At 43.8% G+C, this 27,568-nt stretch overlaps 2 protein-coding genes and 1 non-coding gene across 5 annotated transcripts in view; 1 reads left to right on the plus strand and 2 right to left on the minus strand.

The window, feature by feature from the left end:
* Positions 1-14,780, minus strand: part of PEX14 (peroxisomal biogenesis factor 14) — a 135,774-nt gene extending 120,994 nt beyond the window's left edge. For all 3 annotated transcript variants that reach the window (XM_061160423.1, XM_061160422.1, XM_061160421.1), the window contains exons 1-2: positions 14,670-14,780; positions 752-799 (exon numbers count right to left, since the gene is read on the minus strand). In XM_061160423.1, coding sequence (XP_061016406.1) covers positions 752-799; positions 14,670-14,705 — 84 coding nt within the window. In that variant the 5' untranslated portion in view covers positions 14,706-14,780. The remainder of the gene's footprint in view (positions 1-751; positions 800-14,669) is intronic.
* Positions 14,781-16,845: 2,065 nt separating this feature from the next.
* DFFA (DNA fragmentation factor subunit alpha) lies at positions 16,846-27,214 on the plus strand. The gene is made up of 6 exons (XM_061160432.1): positions 16,846-17,055; positions 18,860-19,018; positions 20,985-21,127; positions 24,732-24,921; positions 25,132-25,280; positions 26,182-27,214. Exons 1-6 carry the CDS (start codon positions 16,920-16,922, stop codon positions 26,392-26,394), a joined length of 990 nt encoding a protein of 329 aa, XP_061016415.1. The 5' UTR covers positions 16,846-16,919; the 3' UTR covers positions 26,395-27,214.
* Positions 26,712-26,772, minus strand: LOC133069749 (small nucleolar RNA SNORD77). The gene has a single exon (XR_009695973.1). It is a non-coding gene; the product is annotated as a small nucleolar RNA SNORD77 (small nucleolar RNA).
* Positions 27,215-27,568: the final 354 nt, after the last annotated feature.

Below are 27,568 nucleotides of genomic sequence, written 5' to 3' on the forward strand. Positions count from 1 at the left end.
AGGGATTGAACCCAGGCTCCAGCAATGAGAGTGCAGAGTCTTAACCACTGGACTGCCAGGGAATTTCCAGTACAGAACAGGGCTTAATATTCAGCTAAGAGGATTTGCAGCAGGCCTTGAAATGCAAAACAGAATGAAAATAGGGCAGGCACTTGGGCTAAGACCACCAAGGCAAATGCACTGTGTAAAGAAAATTAGCTTCAGTACTTAGTAGGCCTCTTCCCTATCAATTATGTAAGCAGAGAATGTTGGTAATGAGCATCACAAACCTAATTACAGGCCAGGCAGACACAGAACTCTCTCCCTTATCTGTTCTTCAAAGGCCACATGAAGTGCCCTCACTCTGAGGAACAGAATGGCTATTTCAGACAATCAAGCAGCTCAGCTCCTTGGTCAGGTCCAGCAACCTCGCTTCAGCTCAGCCACCATAGGTTTCGAGCGTCCCACCGATTAACAATAAATAAAATGGTGCATCACCAGACCAGGGGTGGGTGCTCTTCATTCCAGAAAAGACCAGGCTTTACTAAGAGGGAATCTAGCTAACCTCTGCATTCCTGAAAAGCAGACAGAAGCGAGAGGTCGCTGACGGGCTTGGTCTCCACAGAACACCTCCACTCCTATACTCGGGGGCACTACTGATGCACGACTATAGGATCATCAGGCTTCTTTAAACTCAGTGTTTTAATTAATAGAGAATCATACTATGTATTTTAATTAATAGAGACTCATACTATATATCGTGGCTTCTTACCAGTGGCTCTCGAGGCACCACATTTTCACTTCCTGGAGCAGAGCTTGGCTGCAAAGAAAAATAAAAACAAAAGTAAGATTGCAGTGCCACCCAATGGACATCAAAAAACCAAAGGCGTGCCATTCCGGAGCAACACACACCAACAACTACTTCTGGCACTTCTCACCAGTTTTCCATACTGCAGAGAGGTCTGTGGTGGGTTCCTTGTAAGAGACAGCCTGAGGAGCCCAAATTTGCTAGAGAAAAAGGAGAGAGGGCTTCTGGGGTCAGGTTCACAGTCACAACACCTCAAGAAGGCTGAATTTGGCTTCAGAGGGCCCAAGCAGCTGAGTAGCAGCGGCTGGGGACCATCATGAAACCCACAGCAATAGCAGAGTCCACAAAAGGTGCTAAGTAAGAGTCAAACTTTCCTTTTGCCATCTCTGCCCACCACCCCCTCCACGCTGACCAGCGAGCAGAGCGAAAGTGGGGAACCGGATTCAGCCACAAGGGGGCCCCAGCTGCCTGCATGCAGCATCTATTTGGACCCAAGGAAGCAGTAAACTATGGACACCGGTTCCTGTCACCACCTGTCGCCCAGGATATCAATCCTGGGTTTTTTAAAGGTTTTTAAAGTTGGGTTTTTTAAAATAAGCTAGTTAACAAGCTGACAGATAAACAGACCAACCCAGAGCCAGGCACCATGTGGCCCACTTGCCTGGTCCTAGTCAGTTTATTTCTCTGAATCTCTCCCTTCACCCTTAGCTGACATGGCCACAGTTCAGAGAAAGGGAGAGACAGAGACAGACAACCTAGGAAGAAACCTACAAATCTCCAAAGAAGAAAACAAGCAGCTTGAGAGAGTCATGATTAGTTTACTGTTACTGATGTTCAAACCAATTCCCAATTATCCACAGATAATATCCAGACAAATGAGCTAATCTGTGGAGCCAGCCTCCAAACTCCTCCCAGCTGGTTCAGATGGCAAGTGCTAAGCCTTCTGGGGAAAAGGATGGAAGTGGAGAGAGGAAAGAGTCCAGTCCACAGAGGGTTCCCAAAGATTCCTCATGCCCAGCTGCTCCCACACAGGGAGGCAAGGACTCTGCTGGAAGGACCCTACCACTTCATCCAAAGTCCTTCTCAAGAGCCCCTTCTTCCCTAGGACAAGAAGTTCAGCCAGAATAAAATTAGAAAGTATGGAAAATAACTGGAAACCTGAACATGCCTTCGCTCCCTCCTAAAGCTCCAGGCAAATATAAGCTGATGCATTTAAGGCTCCAGCCCACACCTCTCGAGTTCTACAACTTCCTGCCTTCTCCTGGACTTAACAAATCCCACAGCAGATTCATAATCCTTGGCCTCCACCACACATGACCTCTTCTGCTTTCCCTGTCTGGGTGAAAGTGAACCTTCCACCAAAATAGGCAAACTAGAATCCAAAAGACCGCCCTGGGCAGCGCCTCCCCTCACCCGCCAGAGGAAACACCGTATCAAGTCTTCCCCGATGCCTTCCTAAACATCCATGGGATCAGGCCATACGCTTTGCTCCATTTCTTCTAACGTCACTTAGGTCCAAGCGTCCAAAAACCCCTGCCTGGACCACTGCCATAGCCTTCTCATCAGTTCACTCACATCCATGCTGGCTCTGTCTTCTAATTCAGTTTCCACCCTGCAAGCAGACTATCTCTTCAAAACAATAATCTGATCTCATCCACCTACCTGCCCAAGTAAACAACGACTCTAATGCAGAAAAACCTTCTCAGTTTGGCCACCATGCGTCTCCTCTGACTACATACCAGGTCTGGCACCACATTCTCCAGCTCTGCCCACAACGCACACACTCGCCTTTTCTTCCTCTGTCAAGGGGCCTTTGCACCAGCTGTTCCTTCCCTTCTCTCTGAAGGCTTAACTTATCCTTCAGATGCCAGCTAAGTCACTCTTGGGAAAGCATTCCTTCTCTGACAGGAGAATATCTGTATATTCAAATCTCCTCAATATACACTCACACCATATACCTCTCCTTCAAGGACTAAGCCAAACTGCAATTTTAAGTGTGTGATATCTGACTGATGTCTGGTCCTCACAGGATTATACACTCCAAGTAGGCAGAAACTCTGTCTGCTCATCACTGTATCCCTGGGCCCTGGGTCAGTATCAGGCACAGGTTATATGCTAGTTTGCTTAATCATGTCCAACTCTCTTTTGTGACCCTTTGGACTGCAGCCCACCAGGCTCCTCTGCCCATCGAATTCTCCAGGCAAGAATACTGGAGTAGGTTGCCATTTCCTCCTCTAGGGGATCTTCCCAACCCAGGGATCAAACTCGCTTCTCCTGTGTCTCCTACATTGCAGGTAAATTCTTCACCCGCTGAGCCACAGACCTTCCACAGATATTTGCTGAATGAATGAACGGGCAACAAAGAGCAGGATGGACTGGGTCTGAACAGATTATATAAAGTTCACTGCCTTCTTGAGGGCTTCCTTCAGTCCATCTGGTAAATATTAAGTGCAAGCATTTACTAAGCTCCTTCTTCATTTCATTCTCACAATAAATGTATGGAAGTATTGCTGATGAGGAAACTGAAGCAAGGGAGGTTAAATAACTTGCCTATGATGAGTCAGCTAAAAGGACAGATACCAAAAGGACTGGAGTTCTTCTACTTAGTCAAAATAATCGAGTTTTGTTTAGACCACATTTTATTAAGCAACAACCTTAATGCTATCCCATAAAAAATAATGTAAGTTATCTGCCTAGATGGAACTAACACAAACAGCTCTATTATTCAGGAAGCCACATTCTGATTTAAACTAAGACTTTCTTCCTGAGATACACTAATCACTGTGAATCATAAATCTCCAAGGAACTTCCCTTTAAATTAGTTCATCTCCTGAACAGCTAATATTTGCCAGAGGAAAAACTTTAAACCATATACAGCACCAAATTAGTCTGTTTCATCATATATTCTTTTGTACCTTTTTATGTGAGCCATGTAAATATACTCTGCTTTAAAAAATTGAGTATTAAAAAAATTAAAAAGGAAGCTCCCTTCTCATCCCAACAGGCTCCTCTTCCTTGGGGACCCACCACTGATGCTGGCTCCTCACAGAGTCTTTCTGGGATATTCAAAGTGTGCAAGAAGCACAGCCCCACCAAGGAGCTTAAATAGCAACACTCTGAATTCCTCAAACTTTGACTTCACAGAGCCTTCTAAGGGTCTCAGCACACCAAAGCCCGACCTCCGAGCCCATTCTCAGGGGCTGCTAAGAAAGGAGCATTTCCCCACATCATATTCCAACTCACTGCTCTGTACGAGATCTGTCAAACCTTACAGTGACCTCACAGATGACTTCTTACCAATCTGAGAATTGCCTAATTATTTTCCAGATGATTCTCTAGTTCATGCTGAAATACCTGTGTTCTTTAGACAACTATTTCTTGATGACCAGGACAGGCATCATTCATCCTTACTACTCTGCATGTTGATTTCCTTGATGATACCATATGAAATTCTTCATTATATAACTTGTTTATTAATGCCTGTCCCTGCTAGTTTTCAGTTCCTTGAAGGCAGGCACTTTACCACCTTGGTGAAGGCTGATCTTCAGCACTTAGAATGTCACTAGTATCAATACTCAATTAATATGTACTTATTTAGTTAAAAAATTAAAACAAAGGAACCACTTCATATACATACGCCAAAATGAAGCAGGCAAAGAACAATGGCAGAGTCTTTCCCTGGAGCATTTCGCCAACAACAAAATACAAATCTGGCCAGTCTCAAAACAATGTCATGACCCAAAGGATCTCAACTCTGGGGTGGAATCACCCCCAGACAGGCATTTAAAAGTGTGTGGAGGTGCTCCTGGCTGTCACAGGGACCACAGAGCCCCACAGGCATTTAGAAGGCAGGGGCCTGGGGGGCTAAATGTCCTACAATGGACACAATGAAGGACTGCTCCATTCAAAACACCAATCGGACCCCTAGAAGGACCCTAACAAGTCCACTTCCTTATGACAAGGAGGGGGACAGACTCCCATCTTTAGCATGCAGCTCAGACATGGTTTTGAAAGAGGTCTGAGCAGCCAAACTGCTTGTCAGAAGCTGAACCAAGTCCACACAGATCCATGAGTCTCACCAGTTCAGCTTTATTCAAGAATTTAGCTCAGTTAAAAAATACAAATATCAAATCATGTTGTACACCTGAAATTAATATAATGCTGTATGTCAAGTAAAACACCTCAATAAATTTTAAAAAGAGAACTTTCCTGGGGGTTCAGTGGCTAAGACACAGTGCTCCCAGTTCAGAGGGCTCAGGTTCGATCCCTGGTCAGGGAACCAGACCCTAAATGCCACAACTAAGAGTTTGCATGCCACAACTAAAGATCCCATGCGCAACAACCAAGACCCAACACAGCCAAATAAATTAAATGAAATATTTTCTTTTAAAAAATAACTTAAAGGAAAACATCACAGTAAGGACAGAAATGTGAGGTATAAGAAGAAAGTAGGACTTCTAGAGATGAAAAAACATATCTGAAATAGAAATTTCACTGAATGGTAATGATAGATTAGATACTACAGGAAAAAAAGTAAGTGCACTTGAAAACACCGCAGCAGAAACGGATTAAAATGAAGGATGGTGGGGGACCCCAAAGAGAAAAATATTTGAATAATGACTGAAAAATGTCTAAGTTTGATGAAAACTAGAAACTCACAGATCCAAGAAGTTCAACAAACCCCAAGCAGAACAAACACAGAAGTATACTAAAGTACACCATAACCAAATTCTAAAAATACATGAAAAAGGGGAAAATATTATAAGCAGCCAGAAAAAAAAGAGAAACATTACCTACACATATTAATCATGATTAAAAATGACTTCAGGCTTCTGATCAATAACTGTGCAGGCCAAAAAAAAAACAACAACAGGATAGTATCTTTGGCTCTTCCTCAGCACTACCCACTTTACAGAAGTGACAGCCATAAGGGCCACCTTCAGACCCCTCGTGAAGCTCGTCAAAAAGAGGACCAAGAAGTTAACCCAGGCCAGCTGGACTGATATGTCAACATTAAATGGAACTGATGGAAACCCAGAGGCCCCGACAACAGGGTGCTCAGGAAACTCAAGGGCCAGATACGAGCGCCCAGCGCTGGTGACGGGAGCAACAAGGACACAGAGGTCACACTGCCCGGGGGCTTCCGGAGGCTCCTGGTCCACAGCTTCAGGGAGCCTGCAGCGCTGCTGACGTGCAACAACCTTCCTGCGCTTAGGTTACTCACGTCTCCTCCAAGAGCTCAAAGCCACTGTGGAAAGAGCAATCCTGCCGACCCTCAGAGTCTCCAATCCTACGCCAGGCTGCCGAGCAGAAGATGAACAGACAGCTCGTGTGCACACTGCGTTTGTGTTAATAAAACAACAAAAACTTGGCCATCTGGCATTTCAAAAAAAATAGTATCTTTAAAACACCCACAGAGAGCAGGACACGACACCACTGTCAACCTGGAATTCTATATCCAATTAAATTCTTTCAAAAATGAATAAAAATTAAAGACTTTTCCAAAAGGAAAAAGAGGCAGTGGTTGTCAACAGTATACTTGTACCACAAGAAACGTTAAAAGAAATTCTTTAAGCAGGAGAAAAACAACACTGGATGGAAACTTAATCTACATGAAAGAAGAACGTTAGAAATGGTCAACATGTTAACAAAAATACAAGACATTTTTATTTTTAAAAGATAATTTAAATGTACTGTGAGGTTTATGTCATATGTAGTAGTAAAATCTATGACACATAATACAATGGATAAAAGGGAAAATTGAAGCATATTTCTGTTAGGTTCTTATACTATATGTGAATTATTAAATAGTATGTGGTTTGAAAATAGGCTGTGGTAACTTAAAGTAACATATTGTAAACCTTAGAGCAATCACTAATTAGTAAAAAAAAAAAAAAAATGGTAGAGGTACAGCTAAATCAACAGTAGAGATAAAATAAAATCCAAAAAATAATTCAATCCAAGAGAAGACAAAAAAAAGAGAAAACAAAGAACAGATGAAAAAAAAAGAAAAAAAATTGCAAGATGGTAGACTTAAACCCAACCACATTCATATTTACCTTGAGTACAAACGAAACACTCCTATTAAAAGGCAGAGGCTGTCAGACTGAGTGGTGAGAAAACCCAAGACTGAGCTATAGACCACCCATAAGAAACCCATTTTAAACAAAATGACACACACTGCTCAAAAGCCAAAGAATGGAAAATGATAGACCATGCAAACACTAATCATAAGAAAGCTGTACTGGCAATATTAATCTCAGACAACTTCAAACTAACGGATATTACCAATGATAAACAAGGACACTTTCAAAATAAGGGAGTTAATCAAGAAGACAAAATAATCACAGAAAAAACATGCTGAACTGACAGCATATTAAAAAGCAAAGACATAACTTTGCCAACAAGGGTCTGTATAGTCAAAGCTATGGTTTTTCCAGTAATCACGTATGAGTTGGACCATAAAGAAAGGTGAGCACTGAAGAATTGGTGCTTCTGAACTAAGGTGTTGGAGATGACTCTTGAGAGATGACTCTTGAGTCTTGGACTGCAAGATCAAACCAGTCAATCCTAAAGGAAATCAATTCTGAATATTCACTGGAAGGACTGAAGCTGAAGCTCCAATACTGTGATCACCTGATGTGAAGAACTGACCCACTGGAAAAGACCCTGATAATGGGAAACACTGAAGGCAGGAGGAGAAGGGGACAACAGAGTATGAGATGGTTGGATGGCATCACTAATATGATACACATGAGTCTGAGCAAGCTCCAGGAGTTGGTGATAGAGAGGGAAGCCTGACATGCTGCAGTCGATGGGGTCACAAAGAGACGGTCAAACACGACTGAGTGACTGAACTGAACTGAATGAAAATGAAAATACAACACATCTAAATTTGTGGAATGCAACTAAAGCTGTGCTTAGAAGGAAGTTTACAGTTTTAGTTAGGACTTTAGAAAAGAAGCTAGAGAAAGAACAAGTGAAACCCAAAGTAAACAGAAAGAAATAAAATTTAAAACTTAAAAACAAGAGAGGAAAATCAATAAAATAAAAACTAATTTTCTGAGGAATACGTCTTAAGACTGATAAATCTGTAGGCAGATCGATCAATTAAAAAAAAAAGACATTAATTTCCAATAGTTGGAATGAAAAAGGGGAAATCTCTGCATATTTTATAGACATCTAAAAGATAAGGGAGGGCCACAACTACTGATCCTGTGTGCCTATGGCCCACGCTCCACAACAAGAAAAGCCACAAGAAGCCCCAAAACCACAATGGAGAGTAGCCCCCACTTGCCGCAACTAGAGAAAGCCCGCACAAGGCAACAAAGACCCAGAGCAGCCAAAAATAAAATAAATAATTAATTTCTTTTTAAATAAAAGATAATTGAGGGACTTCCCTGGCATTCCAGTGGTTAAGATTTCACCTTCCAATGCAAGGAATACAGGTTGGATTCCTGGTCAGGGAGTTAAGATCTCGTGGCCAAAAAACCAAAACACAACACGGAAGTGATACTATAACAAATTCAATAAAGACTATAGAAATGATCCACAATGAGGAAAAAGAAGAAACCTTCAGAAAAAAAAAAAAAAGGAAACTATGAAACATCTTAAAAACATATTTGACAACTGAAATGACAGCAAATTCCTTGAGAAACATTATGGCAAGGCTGACCCTAGGAAAAAAAAAAAAAAAGCATGGAGCCTTAACCACTGAACTGCCAAGGAACTGCCCAGTAGTAGCAGTCTTACACAAACTATTTCAGAGAGTAGAAAAGAAAGGTGAGGGAGTTCCCTGGTGACTTAGCGGTTAGGATTCTGGGCTTCAACTGCTGTGGCCCAGGTTCAATCCCTTGTCTAGAAACTGAGGTCCTGCAAGCTGCATGGCACAGCCAAAAAAAGATAAAAATTCCCAACTCATTCTGATAGGCCACTATTACCTTGACAGTTAGATACAGATATCTCTCTCTCTCTCTCTTACTCACACATACATACAAACTATAAATCAGTATCAGTTAACCCTCCATATCTATGGGGATTTAACCAACCACAAACTGTGTAGTATATTTACTGTACTGTGTATTTATTGAAAAAGAAATCCAAGTGTAAGTAGACCAATGCAGTTCAAACTCATGAGTCAACTATACTTCATTTGCATTAGGAGAAACATATAGGTAATAGATAAACGGAACAGAAAACAGTTTAGAAATTGATCTATTACATACTATTTTTCAACTTTTTTTAACAAAGATGGCAAGATCAACAAATGATGCTGGAACAACTGATATTCATATGAGGAAAAACATTAACCTCAGCCTTTACCAATAAGCACATGAAAAGAGATGCTTAACGTTATTTGTCATCACAGAAATGCAAAGAAAAACCACAATGAAATACCACTACACACTCACTCAAGCTACACACTCAAACGGCTAAAATTAAAACAGACAGACAATACCAAGTGTTGGTATGGGTGTGGGGCAATCAGAATGTTCATACACTGTTGGCAGAATGAAAAACAGCACAACTTTGCCGAAGCTCCAATACTTTGGCCATCTGATGTGAAGAGCCAACTCACTGGAAAAGACCCTGATGCTGGGAAAAACTGAGGGCAAACGGAAAAGGGAAGCAGCAGTTAGTATCACCAACTCAATGGACATGAATCTCAGCAAACTCTGGGCAATCATGGAAGTCAGCGAAGACTGGTATGAGGCAGTCGATGGGCTCGCAAAGAGTCAGACATGACTTAGTGACTAAACAACAAGGACAACAACTTTACAAAACAAGAATGCAATCTACTACAGAGCTCAACATACACTTATCATGTGACCCAGCAATTACACTTGGGAGGTATTTACCAAGAAAAATGAAAACACGCTTCCACAAACACACATGAATATTTATAGTAGCCCCAAACTAGAACCAACCATGTGGGGAAGAGTCTCTGAGGTGACTCCCGTGATCCCAATCTCCTGGTATTCACGCCCTTGTGTTATCCCTTTGAGTGTGGGCAGGAACTGTGACAGGTTTCTGGCCGATATAGTATGGTCATGGTGAGAGAACACATGTAATTACACATATGTGGTTACATTACTAAGACTGTAAAGTCCATTCACCTCTGAGGAAACACGTGGCCACCTGGGGAAGACCCATGTGGCAAGAAACCGAGGGTGGCCTCTGGCTAACAGCTGCTAAAAATGGGGTCCTCACTCTGCAGTCCACAAAGAGCCAAATGCTGTCAACAACCACAAGCGCTCGGAAGCAGATCCTTCCCCAGATCACAGCCCTGACAGACAACTTGACAGCTGCCTTGTGAGACACAGCTAAATCGTGTCCTGACTCCTGACCCACAGACACTGCGAGACAATAAACGTGTGCTGCATGAAGCTGCTAAATTTGTAATAACATTGTTAGACAATAGGCAATTAATATACACCAAATGTCCAAGTGGTGAACAGATCAACTGTGCTCTTGATTTACCTGTACGATGGAATACTACACACTAGTAAAAAAGGAATGGATTGCTGACACCTGGTGGTGGTGGTTCAGCTGCTCAGTCACATACAAGTCTCACAACCCGGTGGACTATAAAGCCCACCGGGATCCTCTGTCCATGGGATTTCCCAGAGAAGAATACCGCAGTGGGTTGCCGCTTACTTCTCCAAGGGATCTTCCTGACCCAGGGATCAAACCCACATCTCCTGCACTGCAGGCAGACTCTTTACTGCTAAGCCATATATGTACAACAATATGAAGTGAGACATAAAAGATTATATACATTATGAATACACTCATGTGTAATTCTAGGAGAGACAAATATAATCTATTAGTGGTAAAAAAGCAGCTCAGATTTCCTGAGGTCAAAGGCTAGGATTTTCTTGGGAAGCAGAGTAAGGGAATGTTTGGGAATACTGGAATTGTTTTGATCTTGACTGTGATGGTGGTTAAACAGGTATATATACATTTGTCAAAACTGACCACAACACATCTATTTGAATTCCACAGTAAAGCTTTTGGCCACAAAAACTCGGTCACTCAAAAAGCTATTAACATACGGATTTTAAGTCAGGATAGGGGCAACGTTTTGGGGACTGGACAGTAACAGGAGGGACGCCAAAGAGGTTTCTGAGGTCCTGGTTATGTTTGATTGCTTGATCTGAGTACTGGTTACACAAGATTGTGTTCACTCTGTGAACATTCACCAAGCTGTACACATAATTGGTGGACTTCCTGGGTGTATGTTAAACACCAATAAAAAGGTTTTTTTTTTTAATCTTAAAGGCTAGGGAGTCATGCTAAATTACACTAAAGAGGTAAATCAGTGCACTCCCTATTTCTCCATTGGATCCTGAATTTGTTTTTTATTGGAAACATTTGAATGTGGTCTGTATTAATAAATAATATTTTATCAATACCAAACTTCCTGTGTGATAGTGGTATTATGGTTATGTAGAAGAATAACCTTACTCTTATGAGAGACAAGGTGAAGTATTCCAGAATGAAATACCATGTCTGTAACTAACTATCAAGTCCTTCCCAAAGAAAAGAAAAATATAAAGAGACTGAAATAGAGCAAATTTAGCAAAAGGTAAACAATGCATCTTGCAAGCTTTTATGAGAGTTTTAGAGGAATTCTCTGTATTATTCTTTCAACTATTCTATAGGTTGAAAACTTTTCAAAATAAAGAGTGAGGGACAAAATATCTTGTTTGAACTTGTTATTCAAGAGTTCAGTAATCTTCCAATACTGCATGCAGAGACCTGGAGAGGGAAATTAACATTCACAACATGAGCACTTAAAATGTACCACATACTCTTAACATCTGTAACTTCAATCAACCCTCAAAGCAACCTTCTAGGTTAATTATTATTACTCCCATTTTACAGAGAAGAAAACTGAGGCTCAGAGAGGTGGAGAGATAAGTCCAAGAATGAGTGAGTGAGTGATGGAGTTCAAACCAAAGTCAATCAGGAAAACAAGCCTTTCTCTCCATAACATCTTTGCTGTACTCTTCTCTCTTTCCGGCTTCTATGTTTTTTCAGTCCAAAATTGACTATATCAAAGGATATAGTCTATATATATCCTATATATATGTCTATATATATGTCAAAGGATATAGACCATATCCTTTGATATAGTTGATCTTGGAGCGAACATGAACAGACTTGAAACCTACATTCCATAATAATTCTCAATACTCAACAACCATTAAACCATCGGATTGAACCATGACTCTGCTCTTCACTAAAGACAGAAAAGCTGGTGGGAAAGTACAGAAATAGGGATAACATTTCCTGTTCCTATGGGCTATAACACGTACAGACTAAAAGGGACTTTGATAAGAGATTAGCCTTGCAAAACAGAGTAATGTGGAGTAAACACAACAAGAATATGAAACAATAAATGCAATTCCAACAGACTGTTTTGAAGACAGACTAAAACAATTATACCCTTATGAAAAAGCAAGTACATCAGTGAAATCTAAGTTACAAAGGACACCAAGGATAATCAGGGTATTCCTTTAAATTTTAAGGTGATTACTTAAGAGCAAATAAAACTTTAGTGAACTTCTGGTCAACATATGAAAACTCATACTCCCAAAAATATTACAACAGGGACTGAGGAAAGGCTTAGATGGCTTGTGAGTGAAACTCCAGAGTTTACTACATGGAATAATAGATAACACACTATGTCAGGCACTGTTCTAAAACAAGTTAATTCATTTAATCCTCAAACCAGTGCTATGAGATAGGCACTAGTATTATTCTTATTTTACAGATGGGGAAACTAAGGCCAAAGAAGTAACTTGTCCAAGACCAACACAGTTGGTAAGTAGTGAGGCTAGGATTCTAGCCCAGTGGGGATGGCTTCAGAGACCATACTTTTAACCACTGCTATACTGCCTTTCAAAGAAAGTGTTGGTTATCTACCCTCCATCTTTCAAAACAAGAGACTTTCTAGGAGAGACAGAATACTGGCTCAGTCCCACAGGTGTGATGCCTTCTTCTCACACCCAAACCAGGTTTGGGGGAATATATAAACAGTTCTTTCAGTTCCACTGTGTTTTACTGGAGAAATGGGAAAACCACTGATCAGGACTAGAAAATGAAGTGCGAAGCAACTGCTAAAGAGAGTTGGTTCACTTAAAATGCATGCATTTGCAGCTTATTGTCAGACAGGGACGGAATCTGATGTGAAACATTCAAGTTTTGCCCCAGTCTGCCAGCATTTTCTGATGCAATCCCATCTCTACCAGCTTTGGAAAGGAGGGCAAAGGAGAAGCACAGTTGAAAACCAAACAGAGGCTGGCCAAGTCCCCTTCAGGACCTTCGATCCCTTCCACGTGCACAGAGAAGACAATTTCTAGAACCAAAGGACTCCCTGGGTGCTAAAAAGCCTCCCAGTGGCAAAAATTCTAGTAACCTTCACAGTTACAATAAAATTACATGTTCTGGCCTCCTTTAATCCCAGTCTATGGGCATTCCTAATATACAACAGTTCAGAGAAGCCCAGATTCTGAAGAGCCTCAGTATTTCAGCAAGCTAAGTGGGTTAAGGCAAGAATGAAGAGTCCCGCCCCCTCTAACTCAGGACACCCCCCCATACTCCAGAATTTTCGACAGTGAGAAGACCAAAGCAACCCTCTTTATTTCTCATGTTTTACAATGCAGACATCTCTCTGAATCATGCGCTCCGCTAGCGGAAGCTGCTCTGGGGAACACGCTACTCCTCTAAGTGCAATTCCTGTAATAGACTTATCATAAAGAATGAAAGAGTAATAAGAAACACTAAGTGGTATTCTTCTGCCAAGGAAGTGAAATACCAGTAGGCGGCTGAAAAGTCCACAGGTGTTTCAAGGAGGTGAGAAATGAACGATGAGTCCAGGCTGACACCATTTTCTTCCTCCTCTGTCCAATCCTAACTAAACTTGCACGTGTAGGACTAACTAGTGGAGTCACACACAAATCCAGGCTTAATCAGACTCGTTACAGACCCTGCAAAATGGCGCTTAATAGCCTGTACTTCATAAAGGTTGTAATGAGCATTAAACGAGATAATAAGCGTAATTTGTCCTCGGCATGATAGCACACACTCAGTAATTGTAAAGTACCGCTTACCCCCAGTCCACCCCACCTTTGGACTACAAACGCGTTCAGAAGCCTTATCATCCACTGCTTCCTGACAGGGATGAGCACTGGTCTTCAAGGTCCCCGAACTGGAGTGGCATTTGGTTGCATCTGTGACTGAAAGGCTAGTCTTTGGCTGAGAAAACCAAACTAGGCAGCAAGGACAGATTACCAGCCATTGGCTCGGTGGCGTCTGTTGTTTACAATGAGTCCCCTTCCTACCAACGCACTGAGACAGTCCAAGTATATTTCCCACCCTCCAACTTAGCAGGGGGAAGCGCAAAGGTGACTGAAAACTAAGAGGCTGACAGCAGGGTGGCCCGGGAGGCTGAGGCTGCGGAGAAGTGGGAACCCTGAAGGAGTCAGGCCCCTCCCGGGACCGAAGGGCCGGGAACGATCCAGCCTCTCACCCCTCTCAAGCAGGAGCCCTCGCAGCTCAAGGCTGGGGGATTTTTTAAGGGTCCCGCCACCGCTTCAGCCAAGCACAAGTGGGACCCCAGGGGCCGGCAGGCGGGAAGCGGGGGCCGCGGGCGCCTCCGAGCCCCAGCTCGGGAATGTGGTCAAAGAGGGGTCACCGGGGGAGGGGCCGGGAGGCGAGGACCTGGCGAGGGGCGGGGCCCCGGAGGTGGCTAGAGGTCGCGGGCGCCTGCTTCGGAGGCTCAGGGTCCCCACCGGGCTCCCAGCCACCCGCCAAGCCACCCCCCACTCCAGCGGGGGTCCCCGCCACCACAACTGGGCAACCCCACTCCCCTTACCTGGCTCGGCTGCTCAGCCTGCTCCGAGGACGCCATCTTTCTGAGGCCTGACTAATCTATCGCCGTTGGGCGAGGCTTCTCCCAAGCGCCCTCGCTCCTGCTCTCTGCCCAGACTAAAGTAGCAGGAACTGAGCTGTCGATGGGGGGCGGAGCGGGGCGGGTCACTGTGGGAGAAGAAGGGAACTCCCATCACAGGGTCAACATGCGCTATTTTATTAGGTCTCTCCTTTACAGCAAAACCGAAGTCTATCCTTTTTGCATCCTTATATGTGTATTATATTTACTGCATTAAATCTCTGCCCATGGGCACATGTGCTCCTGCTAAGTCGCTTCAGTCGTGTCCGACTCTGTGCGACTCCATAGACCGTAACCCATGTAGGGACACGCTAAGTAGTTAATTAATGAATGTGTAGAGACTTGGAAATTAATTAATCAATTGATCATTTGGTTCAGTACCATTTGTTGAGTTCTTACTATTGGCTATTTGGTAGGTGCGAGAAATAAGATACAAGACTCAGCTTCTGCTCTCAAGTCCAGGCCAAATACACACACACACACACACACACACACACACACACACACTCTCTCACACACACACACACACACACACACACACACACATATACTCACATAATTAAAACATCTTGGAAATAGGAGTCTGATAACCGTCTGCAGGTCTATTAGAAGAACTCAGAAGGCGAGTGCTTTTGGGAGAGGCAAGGCTTCTACAAACCGTTATTACTTCATAGTGGTTGAGTTGTTAGATTTTTAAGCCAACTGTGACATTACACGAAAGAGCTGTATACATTAGAAATATCAGTCAGTTCATATCAGTTGTGTTTTATCAGTGATGGTGTATTCAAAAGCATTGCCTGAGTTAACAATTCTTCCTACCAAACAATGTTTTAAATGTATTTTTCTTATGAGATAATATCTGATTTCCTTTAATAAAATATGAAAGGGATTGACCCTGAATTAATACAGGCTGATAATTATTCCTTCAGTTCAGTTCAGTTCAGTCGCTCAGTCATGTCCATTTCTTTGCAACCCCATGGACTGCAGCAGGCCAGGAATAACAGGAATAGCAAATTATTCCTTGTTTATGTAAAATGGCCCCCTTTTAAGCCAGGAAACTTTTTAATATTTTTTTTATTACTTTATTCTTAAGTGTTGGTTTTTCAGGGGTGAAAAACACAGACTTTTCCCTAAGTAACAGTATTAGAACAAGAACAAATATGTTGTCAAGCAGCATCTGGACAATCTCAACAGTGATGAGATTTCCCCTTCTCTCTCTGATTTGAGATCATAATGTTTAACCTAATATTTAAGCATTTCATTCCGAGGTCCCAACCCAATTTACAGAGCTGAAGCAGAGAATCGAATGCGTGGAAATGTGGGAGTATTTCATGCTTCTCTGTTTTGTCTTCAGCAAGATTGAAAACTACACTCATCAATATTTAAAACTGATTTCTTTCAGATCAGCGTGAAGTTTGGGACATTTTATAGATCTTTTCAGGTTGGAAAGGAAAAACAAACAGTACAAAGTAAAATGACACTGCTTTAAGTTTTAATATCATGCATCTATATATGCAAAAGAGGCTTCCCAGACGGCTTAGTTCAGTTCATTCGCTCAGTCGTGTCCTACTCTTTGCGACCCCAGGTGACTCAGTGGTAAAGAATCCGTCTGCAATGCAGGAGATCCCAGTTCGATCTCTGGGTGGGGGGAAGATCCCCTGGGAAAGGAAATGGCAACCCACTCCAGTATTCTTGCCTGGGAAATCCCATGGACAGAGGAGCCTGGCGGGTTACAGTCCAGGGGTTCCCAAATAGTGGGACACGACTTAGCAACTAAACAACATACATGGAGGAAAGAGTTCAAGGAAATAATTCAAGGAAATAAACACGCCTGTCCTTCATACTGCAAAATTAACCCCTACTGACCTCATTTTGAACGGGCAAATGCAAATCCTTAATATTAGGTAGGAAAACAAACAAAAAACACCTCCTGGACTGAATTGAGCGACCTAAGTTGGCTTTGACCCCACAGACTACAGCTCCCAGCATGCCCCGTGAGCCTCAGGTGATTAGGAGCAACTAGAACTACATCTCCCGGCGTGCCTTGGTCCCACGCGTGATTTGCTACGGAGAGAACTACATTTCCCGGCATCCCGTGGGGGTGGAGTTGGGGAGGACTCCCGCTCCCCAGCCTCCCTGACTTCTCCTTGTTGGTCTGGTCCCTCCCTGAAGAGGATGGAGGTGGCCAGCGGCGTTGCAGCTCCGGAACCCGGCGAGATCCGGGCTCTAAAGCAGTGTCTGCTGCGCCGCAACAAAAGCCGGGAACAGCACGGCGTAGCGGCCTCTTGCCTCGAGGAGCTGAGGGATAAGGGTAGGCACGGGACCGGGGCGAGGGCTTGGGGGGCTGGAGCCCGGGCTGAAGGGAGCCAAGGGCAGGGTGAGGATGTCCGGCGGGGCTAACCGAGATCAAGAAAGGCGACTTGGGGCTTCTTGTAACTCAGGTGGAGGAGCCTTGGGACAGATATGACTCACGTGGGTATAGCGACCTACCAGTTTCACAGCGTTTGTGCCAAGCGCTTTAACTTAATTTACTTTATGTGAGATTCATATGGTGGAAAGGCAGACGGGAAGCAATATGCAAATGAATTAAAACAGACTCTACTTCGGTGTCTTGCCTCCGGTGACTCAGATTGTGAATCCAACCCAGCCTGGTGTATTCCTGCCACTCGGGCTCCCTAAGGTGGTACTGGGGCCCCCAGGTGAGCCTACGGCGAGGTGGGGGCGGGTTTCCAACGCCAGCTCTAGCAGGTACCTGTGCGGTAAAGAGGGAGCCGCTACCCACCGGCACAGAGGTCCAGACAAGGAACAGCTGCTGTGAGTGACCTAGCTTTCAAAAGTTCTGAGCCTCATACAGTTACTAGTTGCCTGACCTTGCAGGTAACCATCTGTTGATCCCCAATTTTCTCATCGGCAAAGTGGCTATATTTCCAGCCCTGCTTCACTGAACTGTTGGGACTCTCCAAGGAGATGATGTATTCAAATGACTTACAAGTCATTAGCCTGTAACAATTAATTGTTTACTGAAAGAAGTCCTTTAGGTTAAGCGTGTGAGTCATCCCTAGGCAGGTAGTGAAGATGTACGTCTGCCTGTTCAGAGCTTCCTCCCAGAGTCACTCAGCCCAGCCAGTATCCAATAGAAGTCTTTCAGAGACACAGAATCAGCCAAAGCACTCTAAACGCTTCAGTGACATAGCTTCTGCCATATAAGTGTTTACATATTTTTTCTTGACGTGAGGGTTCTTAAGTTTTAGTGCCCCTTTAGTGCAGTGGCTGGATGCACTTGGCACAGAGGCCCATATAAGTGCTTGTGTTTCTGGAGCTTGGCCTATGCAGGGTTTGCTGGGTGCAAGAGGATATTGCCCGATGATATTTGTAGCCTCTCGGCTACTTCTCTGCATGCTCTAGTCCCATTAGCATTTTAGGCATTGCCATCATTAGGCAAGTACAGACCTGCCCTGGACAAAACCTCTTGCCCATTGATCACACAGATGAAAAGTTCCTGTTACAAACTTCTGTCTTCTGCCTCCTTTATACTTTCCTATAGATTAGTAAGACTGTGAAGAAGATACTGCAAGAACATATTTTTTCCTTTCTTTTTTAAAATTTTCTTTTTCTCTGGACACATGGGAGAATTTGAGTCATTTAGACCACTGAGAAAATGAACGAAAGATGCTTATTCTCAAAGAATCAAATCAGACTTTTGTTGGTTGTTCATCCAAGGAAAGAATCGAGTGCCTCCTAATGAGGGTGTTGAGTAGCTGGAAGAAAAACGTTTTCAAGAGCCAGACTGTGTGGGTATAAATGCCAGTTACTTACTGTGTGACCTTGAGCAAGTTACTTAACCTCTCTGAGTGTTGGGTTTGACATCTGTAAATGGGAGTAACAATAGTACCTACCTTACAGGATTGTTATGAGATTAAGTACTGTATATGAAAAGCACTTCGTATAGTACCAGGCACATGGTAAATGTTGTATTAGTATTAGTGGTCATCATTATAGCTATTATTAGCTACCAGGGATTTTTCTAGGCTCTGGGGGCATACATACTAAGTACAAAGACAGATATAATTTCTCTATGGATATTTGTCAATTGCCAAATATTTCATTCCTCTCAGCTTGTGACATTCTGGCCATTGATAAGTCCCTGGCACCAGTAACCCTAGTCCTGGCAGAAGATGGCACCATAGTGGATGATGATGATTACTTCCTGTGTCTTCCTGCCAATACTAAGTTTGTGGTATTGGCTGGGAATGAGAAGTGGACACACAATTCAGGTAAGAAATGCTGGCTGTACATACAGTATACCCTCCATCGTGATTTACTTTACTACATGCGGCACCTGGTTGCTCTTTGGTTGGCTGTTTCAGCATTTATGCAGCAAGCGTTACTGAGCACCTTCTGTATGCCAGAGTGACGCTGAGTCGGGGGATGAAGATGAATGAGATGGGGTCAGGTCTCAAGTAACTCACGGACCCACAGCAACTAAAACACAGCAGGGCAGAGAGATCTGGGCCACAGGTGGGGTCAGACTGCCTGATCTGAATCCCAGCTCTGCCATTTATTAGTCATGTGACCCAAAGCAAATTATCTAACTTCTCAGCCCCTTATTGAGATAGTAATTTCAGTACCTGTCTCCTCGGGTTGTTGAAAAGATGCGAGAACATAGCACGTATCAAGCCAGGGCTTCTCAGCAATGCTATTGACATGTTGGGCCAGGAAATTCTTTGCTGTGGGGGTGCTGTCCTGTGCATTGTAGGATTGCTGGCCTTTACCCACTGGGTACCAGTAGCATCTCCTCACCTTAATCGTGACAACCCAAAATGCCTCTAGCTATTGTCACATGTCTACAGGGGTGTGGTGAGCAGAATCACTCCCAGGAAAGAGCCACTGATAGAAAGCATTTAGATCTTATCTGGCATGCTGCTGCTGCTGCTAAGTCACTTCAGTCATGTCCGACTCTGTGCGACCCCAGAGATGGCAGCCCACCAGGCTCCTCTGTCCCTGGGATTCTCCAGGCAAGAATACTGGAGTGGGTTGCCATTTTCTTCTCCAATGCATGAAAGTGAAAAGTGAAAGTGAAGCCGCTCAGTCATGCCCGACTCTTAGCGACCCCATGGACTGCAGCCTACCAGGCTCCTCCGTCCATGGGATTTTCCGGGCAAGAGTACTGGAGTGGGGTGCCATTGCCTTCTCCGTTTATCTGGTATATAGTCAGATAAATCAATATTACCTGTCACTACCATTACCGTCATCCTCACCGGCAATACAAAGGGAACTAATATGAATGAACAAGGATCAAAGAGCTAAAGAAGTGTCTTGAGGAGAGTCCCCAGGCCACCAAAGTGTGGAAATCACCCTTCAGCAATGACTCTTCCAACCACCTTTTTACTCGGGCTCTGGGGACAGCAAATAGTGGCTGCAGCTCCTCCAATCAAGAATGAGACCCGAACTTTCCTGGTGATCCAGTGGCTAAGACCCCAAGCTTCTAATGCAGGGGGCCTGGGTTCAATCCCTGGTCAGCAAACTAGATCCCCAATGCTGCAACTAAGACCCTGTGCTGCCAAATAATTTAATTTAAAAAAAAAAAAAAGAATGAGACTCATCCCGACATTTAGGGAGTTTGGGATGAACATGTCCACACTGCTGTATTTAAAATGGATAGCCAACAAGGACCTACTGTACAGCACAGGGAACTCTGCTCAATGTTACGTGGCAGCCTGGATTGGCAGTTGGGGGAGGACGAATACATGTACGGCTGAGTCCTTTTGCTGTCCACCTGAAACTGTCACAGCATTGTTAATCGGCTATACTCCAATACAAAATAAAAAGTTTAAAAAGAGAGAGAGAGAGACCCCTCCCCAAGCACAGAGAAATGCTGATGAGGAGGAATGTTTTTGGATATGGAAATAGACAAAAAACTAACCTAAAGGGAAGCATGGTGGCATCCTGGGTATGCATGACCATACACTGGATTTAAGTGGCTTCTTTCCATAAAAGAATACAGAGCAGTTTCACACAGAAATAAATGGAAGATGGAACAAGTGGGAAAGTTAAGGCCCTAGATGGGGATTGGTTTTCCCATGAATCCCTGAGAAAAGGTGCTTCCTTCAGCATCGAAATTATTCTAAATGATCAGTCGGAAGGACATGCTGACATCCTGGAGGTCTGAGTTGGGGGAGGAAGTAAAAAGAGCACTACAGGTTAATTTGACTCTTAACTGGCATTTTCTTCCTGTATCAGATGGAGGTACAGCTTGGATTACCCAAGAGTCCTTCGACAGAGATGAAACAGACAGCGGGGTGGGGATGAAGTGGAAAAACGTGGCCAGGCAGCTGAAGGAAGATCTATCCAGCATCATCCTGCTGTCCGAGGAGGAGCTCCAGGTGAGCCTCCCCCGCAGCCACACTCACCTGGCCTCTGCTGCCTTCTGCGTCCTAGTTTCCATGCATCTTGCCACCATAATTTCATTATTCCTTCATTTTTAAGTAGTTCTCAGATGACAGCCAAGATTCTTCATTTTTCTAATTTTCTTGCTTGGAGTAGAAATTTTTTACTCCTCACTCTGCATCAGAATCACCAGTGGAGCTTTTTTTAAAAAATACAGATGCCACAGCCCCACATAGACTATTTAGGCCCAAGGGTGGAACAGGAGGTACTGCTAAAGAAGGTGAGTTAAATCTCAGCTCCATCACAAAGACTGTAGCCAGTCACTTACCCTCTCTGCTTACATTTCCTCTCCAGTAAAATTGGGGTAAAAATAGTATGTGATAATTCAGAAAAATTTATTGAACCCCTTCCCTGTGTGTGGCATAGTTCTTTGCACAGGGTTACAAAGCTTCCCAGGTGGCGGCAGTGGAAAACAACCCGCCTACCAAAAAAAAAAAAAGAAGAACCCGCCTACCAATGTAGGAGACCTGGGTTCAATCCCTGGGTCGGGAAGACCCCCTGGAAGAGGGCATGGCAAGCCACTCCAGTATTCTTGCCTGGAGAATCCGCATGGACAGAGGAGCCTGGTGGGCTCCAGTCCATGGGATCTCAAAGAGTCAGGCAAGACTGAAACAACTTACCACCCACAGTGGTGAACAAGCCAGACACAGTCCCTGCTCTGATGAAACTCAAATTCTGGAGGAAGGAGGCGGACAAAACGAGCAGTGTGCCCAGAGGGTGGGGGCTACTCTAGATTGGGAGATCAAGGAAGTCTCCTTGAAGGAGGTGACCTTTTGGTTATTTTTTAATCTTGTATATTTATTTTGAATAAATAATACTAATACATTCACATGGTTCAAAATCCAAGAGACATAGCCGAAAATAAAACAATCCAAATGTCCATCAGCTGATGAATAAATAAAATGTCTATCCAAATAATGAAATATTTTATTCAGCCATAGGAAGGAATGAAGTATTAATACATTAGGCTTCCCTGGTGCCTCAGACAGTAAAGAATCTGCCTGCAATTCAGGAGACTCATATTTGATCTACCACTCTAGTGGTATTTTGAACCCACTCTAGTATTCTTGCCTAGAGAATCCCATGGACAGAGGAGCCTGGTGGGCTACCATCCATGGGGTTGCAAAGAGTTGGACAGGACTTAGCACCTAACAGTGACAATAGCGTGGAGAAACTGAAAAGATTGGGCTAAGTGAAAGAAGCCAGACATGAAAGGCCACAGATTTCATGATAGCATTTTTATGAAATGGCCAAACTGTCCAAGTCCTTAGAGATAGATGGTAGATTAGTGGTTGCTTGGGGGTTGGGTTTCTGGAGACTGTGAGGAGGAATGGAGAGTAACTACTGATGGGTACAGTTTTTTCTGGGCTGGTGACTGTGTTCTAAGACGGTGGTTGTGACTGCACAAAACACAAAAAAGCCCACTCATTTTACTAAACTCCACTCATTTATATGCTTCAATCAGTGAATTGTGTGGTGTGTGAATTATATCTCAATAAAGCTGTTTGGAAAAAACTGATATACAGAAAAAGTCTGACTTCTGTCCCCAGCGACCCAGCTTTCCTTCCTAGAGACAACCAATCTGTCAGTTTACAATTTCAGAGATAGTTTATATATGCTATCGCTCAGTTATGACCAACTCTTTGCAACCCCAGGCTCCTCTGTCCATGGAATTCATCAGGCAAGAATACTAGAGTGGGTTGCCATTTCCTACCCCAGGGGATCTTCCCAACCCAGAGATTGAAGCCAAGTTTCCTACATTGGCAGGTTCATTCTTTACCACTGAGCCACCTGGGAAGCCCATTTTATATACAATTACATAAATATGTTCTCCTCTTCCACTTTCATCACATAAATGGAAGCATAGGTATTCTATTTCAAAGAAAAGTTTGGCAAGTTTTCCAGATCACTTTGCAAAAGATAGTTTGTTCTTTTTTCATCACTGCATAGTATTCCATTTCATGCCTATATTTTTCTATTTATTTATTTTGCTGTGCCAGGTCTTAGTTGTGACATGCAGAATCTTTAGTCAAGGCATGTGAACTCTTGGTTACAACATTTGGGACCTAGTTCCCTGACCAGGGATTGAACCCAAGCCCCCTGCATTGGGAAAGCAGACTCTTAGCCACTGGACCATCTGGGAAGTCCCACCATAACTTATTTAATGAGTCTCCCCAGTGGGGGACATGCAGGTTGTTATCAGTCTCGCTACTCAGTCTGTACTGCAAAAACACTTAGACCTGTGTCATTTTGCACATGTGCTTGTCCATAGAATAAATTCATAGACGTTTAGTTGAGAAACATTGGCAGGTCCCAAGAGGGGACACAGAAATAAACTGAAGAACTAGAGGTACCTGCCATGGAAAAGTTAGGGCCAGGCAGAGGAAAGGCAGGAATTTTTTCTTCTTTGTTTTTTTCTACTTTAAGAAACAGAAAGGGGTCATGAGATCCCTTCCCATCCCAACAGACTAGCAAATTATGATACCCTTAGGATAAAGGACATAACAGTCCTCACCAGAACAGGGATGCTGGAATAGAAGTGAACCCAGCCCTGACAGCTAGACTCTGCACAGGGAAGCTTAGGACAGGAGCTTGCAGAGCCTGGCCACGTGGCAGGTGGGAGAAAAACGTCAGGTAAAGGAGCCATGGGGAGTGAGGACGGAAGGGAGAGAAGGGACGAGCGCAGGATCCTAAGGATTAGCCTGACACTGATCCTTGCAAAGTCATTAACTGCTCTTGCCTCATTTTCCTCATCTATGAAATGGTGGTAATACTAGTACTTCCCTCATAAAGTTTGTGCCTCTTGAATGTTGGACCTTATGAATGTGTATTAATATTACTTGTTCAAAAATGGATGCACTCTGAAAGTTAAGGGTTAAGGGTAACTTATCAAGTGGCCTCCTCAAAGAAGCCTTTCACAAACTCCAGCAGCCCTCCTTGTCACTTTCTGCCCTAAGCGTTTTACGTCTGTTTTCTCAGTGGTGCATAGTGAGTGCAGCAGGTGGGATTTTAGTGTCCCAACTAGGGATCGAATCCAAACCCCCTGCAGTAGAAGTGCAGAGTCTTAACCTCTAGACCACCAGGGACATCCTGTTTTGTTTTTAATAAGGTACTAAAGGCAACATTTTCCTAATTCTTTCACCAGAGGGAAACCGAAAAAATTACATGCCTCTCTTCTGACTCTTGGGCTTCCCAGGTTGCACTTCCCAGGTGGTAAAGAACTTGCCTGCCAGTGCAGGAGACTTAAGAGATGCAAGTTCAGTTCCTCAGTCAGGAAGATCCCCTGCAAGAGGATTCTTGCCTGGAGAATCCCATGAACAGAGGAGCCTGGCGGACTACAGTCCACGAGGTCTCGAAGAGTCAGACACAGCTGAAGAGGCTTAGCACAGCACAGCACATCACTCCTGACTCTCAGGCAGCCATACTGGGTAACTTTGGGAACTAGATGAAATGAGTCTTTGAAATTGATGCATTTGAGAGACATAACATCATGTTCAGAAAGTACTTTCAGATGTCTTAAAGCCAGTATTTGTTTATCAGATGCTCATTGATGTCCCATGTTCGGAGCTGGCTCAGGAACTCGGCCAAAGTCATGTGGCAGTCCAGGGGCTCCAGAACACCCTCCAGCAAGTTCTTGACCAGAGAGAGGAAGCCCGTCAGTCCAGGCAGCTTCTGGAACTTTACCTCCAGGCTTTGGAGAAGGAAGGTGGCATCTTGTCAAAGCAACAAGGTAGGTGTTGTGCTGAGATCTCGGTAGGAGCCTTTCCTTGAGAGAGAGCCAGGTGCTTCCCATGTGCTCAAGAAGAGGGATGCCACAGCTGTGGGTATTCTAAGATGGCAGGCTGCCATCTGCCTGCCTGATTGCTCTGACTGGTTGTTGGGTTGGCTATGTGTATGCGTGGCATGCTGATGGACCCTCTATCTCACATCTGCTTTGCAGAGTCCAGAGCTGACCTCGGAGACGAGAGGGATGCTGTTGACACAGGCATTAGAGAGAACTTCTCCAAAGTTACGCCTGCAAGCCAGATCCTCTTGGCGCTGAAGGAGAAACCTGCCCCAGAACTGAGTTTGTCTAGTCAGGATCTGGAGGTGGGCGAGCACCAGGGACCCTGACCTTTGCAGGGAGACACTTGTATCAGGGTTTTTTCAACTCTGCAGACCCTGAATCATAGCTGCCAATTTGCCTGTTATTACATTCTAAGCTTCCCTTGTAGCTCAGTTGGTAAAGAATCCGCCTACAATGCAGGAGACCCAGGTTTGATTCCTGGGTTGGGAAGATCCCCTGGAGAAGGAAATGGCAACCCACTCCAATATCCTTGCCTGGAGAATCCCATGGACTGTAGCCTGTCAGGCTTCCCTGTCCATGGGGTCGCAAGAGTTGGACACGACTTAGCAACTAAACCACCACATGCAAAGCGTTTGCAAATGTCTCACGTAATCTAAATCTTAAACAAAATGGGTGCACTTCCTCAGATCATCCAGCCTTATTCTCTGGTCCAGAATAGGTAATGAAATGTCTGACCCCGACAGGGGGGAGTTACAGGACTTAGGCTTCTGAGATGCATCTGCCAGTGGTTGGAAAAGATCCGCAGGCCCAGAGGTACATGAAATATTCATGGGAAGGACCTGTGCAACGGGGTTGTCTTGTCCTGACTCTCAGACCAGGGAACCCATCAGAGTGGGTGCTTGTCCTTGTCCTTGTCCCTGTCCCCAGCACTACCTCAGTATAGCTAGACGGGAAAGAGGCTGTATTGAATTGAACTTGGCTAAATTTCCTGTGAGTGGAGGACTTTATGCTCCAAGTAAACTACTCCAGCGGTCCTTTCCTGTTGTTGTACGGTAAGCAGAGGCCTGTGACAGCTTAATCGGAAGGAAGCCTGGCATCTCAGCATAAAGCTAGAGACCGATACTGCCGATTCTCACCTCCCCTAAAGAAAATCGCGAGAGCAGCAGAGGGTCTGGTTCACAGTGGTTCTTCTTCTCACTGCAGTTGGTTGCCAGGGAGGACCCTAAAGCACTGGCTGTTGCTTTGAACTGGGACATAAAGAAGACGGAAGCCGTTCAACAGGCCTGTGATCAGGAACTTAGCCTACGCCTCCAGCAGGTGCAGAGCTTGCGTTCTCTGAGGAGCATTTCAGCAAGGACGAGTTCGCTGCCTGGAGACATGGAGAACCCCAAACGAACCAGACGAGACCCCATGTAGCTGGCAGCCAGCAACATGCCAAAGAAAACCTTGGGTTTTGTGTCAGTGTCAGTAAATACCTTTAGCCTAATCATTATAGCTACTTACATACTCCTCTGCCCCCTGCCTTTCAGAATGTTCTCCTGGAACAGACTGGAAGATGGGCTTTGGGTCTTCTTCAGAAAAGCCATTCCAGCTTCCTTCACACATTGAACCATAAGGCTGCACCAGCTCCTCTAATTGCAAGTTCATCTGTTCTCTGTGTAATAGTAGTTGTGAAAGGCATGGAAAAGAAGCTGTCATGATTCAGACCAACTATCCTTTTTTTTCTCTTTTCCTTCTACATCAGACAAATGGTATATCTCTTTCATGATGTAATCTATGCAACCATCATAGTAATGGACCTACTATTCTTTTCCTTTTTTTTGATGTGGACCATTTTGAAAGTCTTTATTGAATTTGTTCCAACACTGCTTCTGTTTTCTGTTTTGGTGTTTTGGCCCCAGAGCATGTTGGATCTTAGCTCCCTGACCAGTGATCAAACCCGAACCCCTGGCATTAGAAGGCAAATTCTTAACCACTGGACCTTCACGCAAGCCCAGACGCACAATTCTTATTCTAAAGATGGGACTGCAGAATTTTAAACACAAATAATGATAGAGAAGGTGACGCATCAGTGTTGATTATGGCCATAAACTTGTTTCTCAAGTTAATGAATTTTTTTTGTTTGTTTAAAGGCACATATTAAATTTGCAGACCATAGGGACATACAGAGAGTCTAATTCACCGTTTCTAATATCTAATTCAGTATTGTGAAATTATATCCATTACCACTGTGAAACTTTTCAGTTTTCTAATATGTTTTATCAGCAGGGGGTATAAAAAGGTCATTAAATCGATCTCTATGAGATACGACTCCAGGTCTCTCTGGGTGCAGAACAGAGACTTCTGGTTTATATTCCTCTTGTTTCTGTACTAACTTGTTCTTTAAGTTTTGTAATCTACAATGCAATTTCTCTTGTGGGGAAAAAGATAATTAGTTATTGACTTATTTGACTTACTTTTTAAGCATACTTAGAGGAAAATGGAATAGTATTAAGAATACATTGGCTAATTATTAAATAAAGAAATGTAACAATAAGTCCTAAGGTGAGGCAGAGATGCAAAAAACAAACAGAACAAAAAGAGCTATTTG

This window comes from Dama dama, chromosome 14 (genome assembly GCF_033118175.1).
Source record: "Dama dama isolate Ldn47 chromosome 14, ASM3311817v1, whole genome shotgun sequence".
In the NCBI taxonomy this organism is placed as follows: domain Eukaryota; kingdom Metazoa; phylum Chordata; class Mammalia; order Artiodactyla; family Cervidae; genus Dama; species Dama dama.

Excerpts from the sequence above, each read along its gene's own strand:
- DFFA (XM_061160432.1), top strand. The coding sequence starts at position 16,920 with ATGGAGGTGGCCAGCGGCGTTGCAGCTCCGGAACCCGGCGAGATCCGG. Across the intron at positions 17,056-18,859 it reads CGAGGAGCTGAGGGATAAGG|CTTGTGACATTCTGGCCATT; the intron begins GTAGGCACGGGA and ends CATTCCTCTCAG. Across the intron at positions 19,019-20,984 it reads GAAGTGGACACACAATTCAG|ATGGAGGTACAGCTTGGATT; the intron begins GTAAGAAATGCT and ends TTCCTGTATCAG.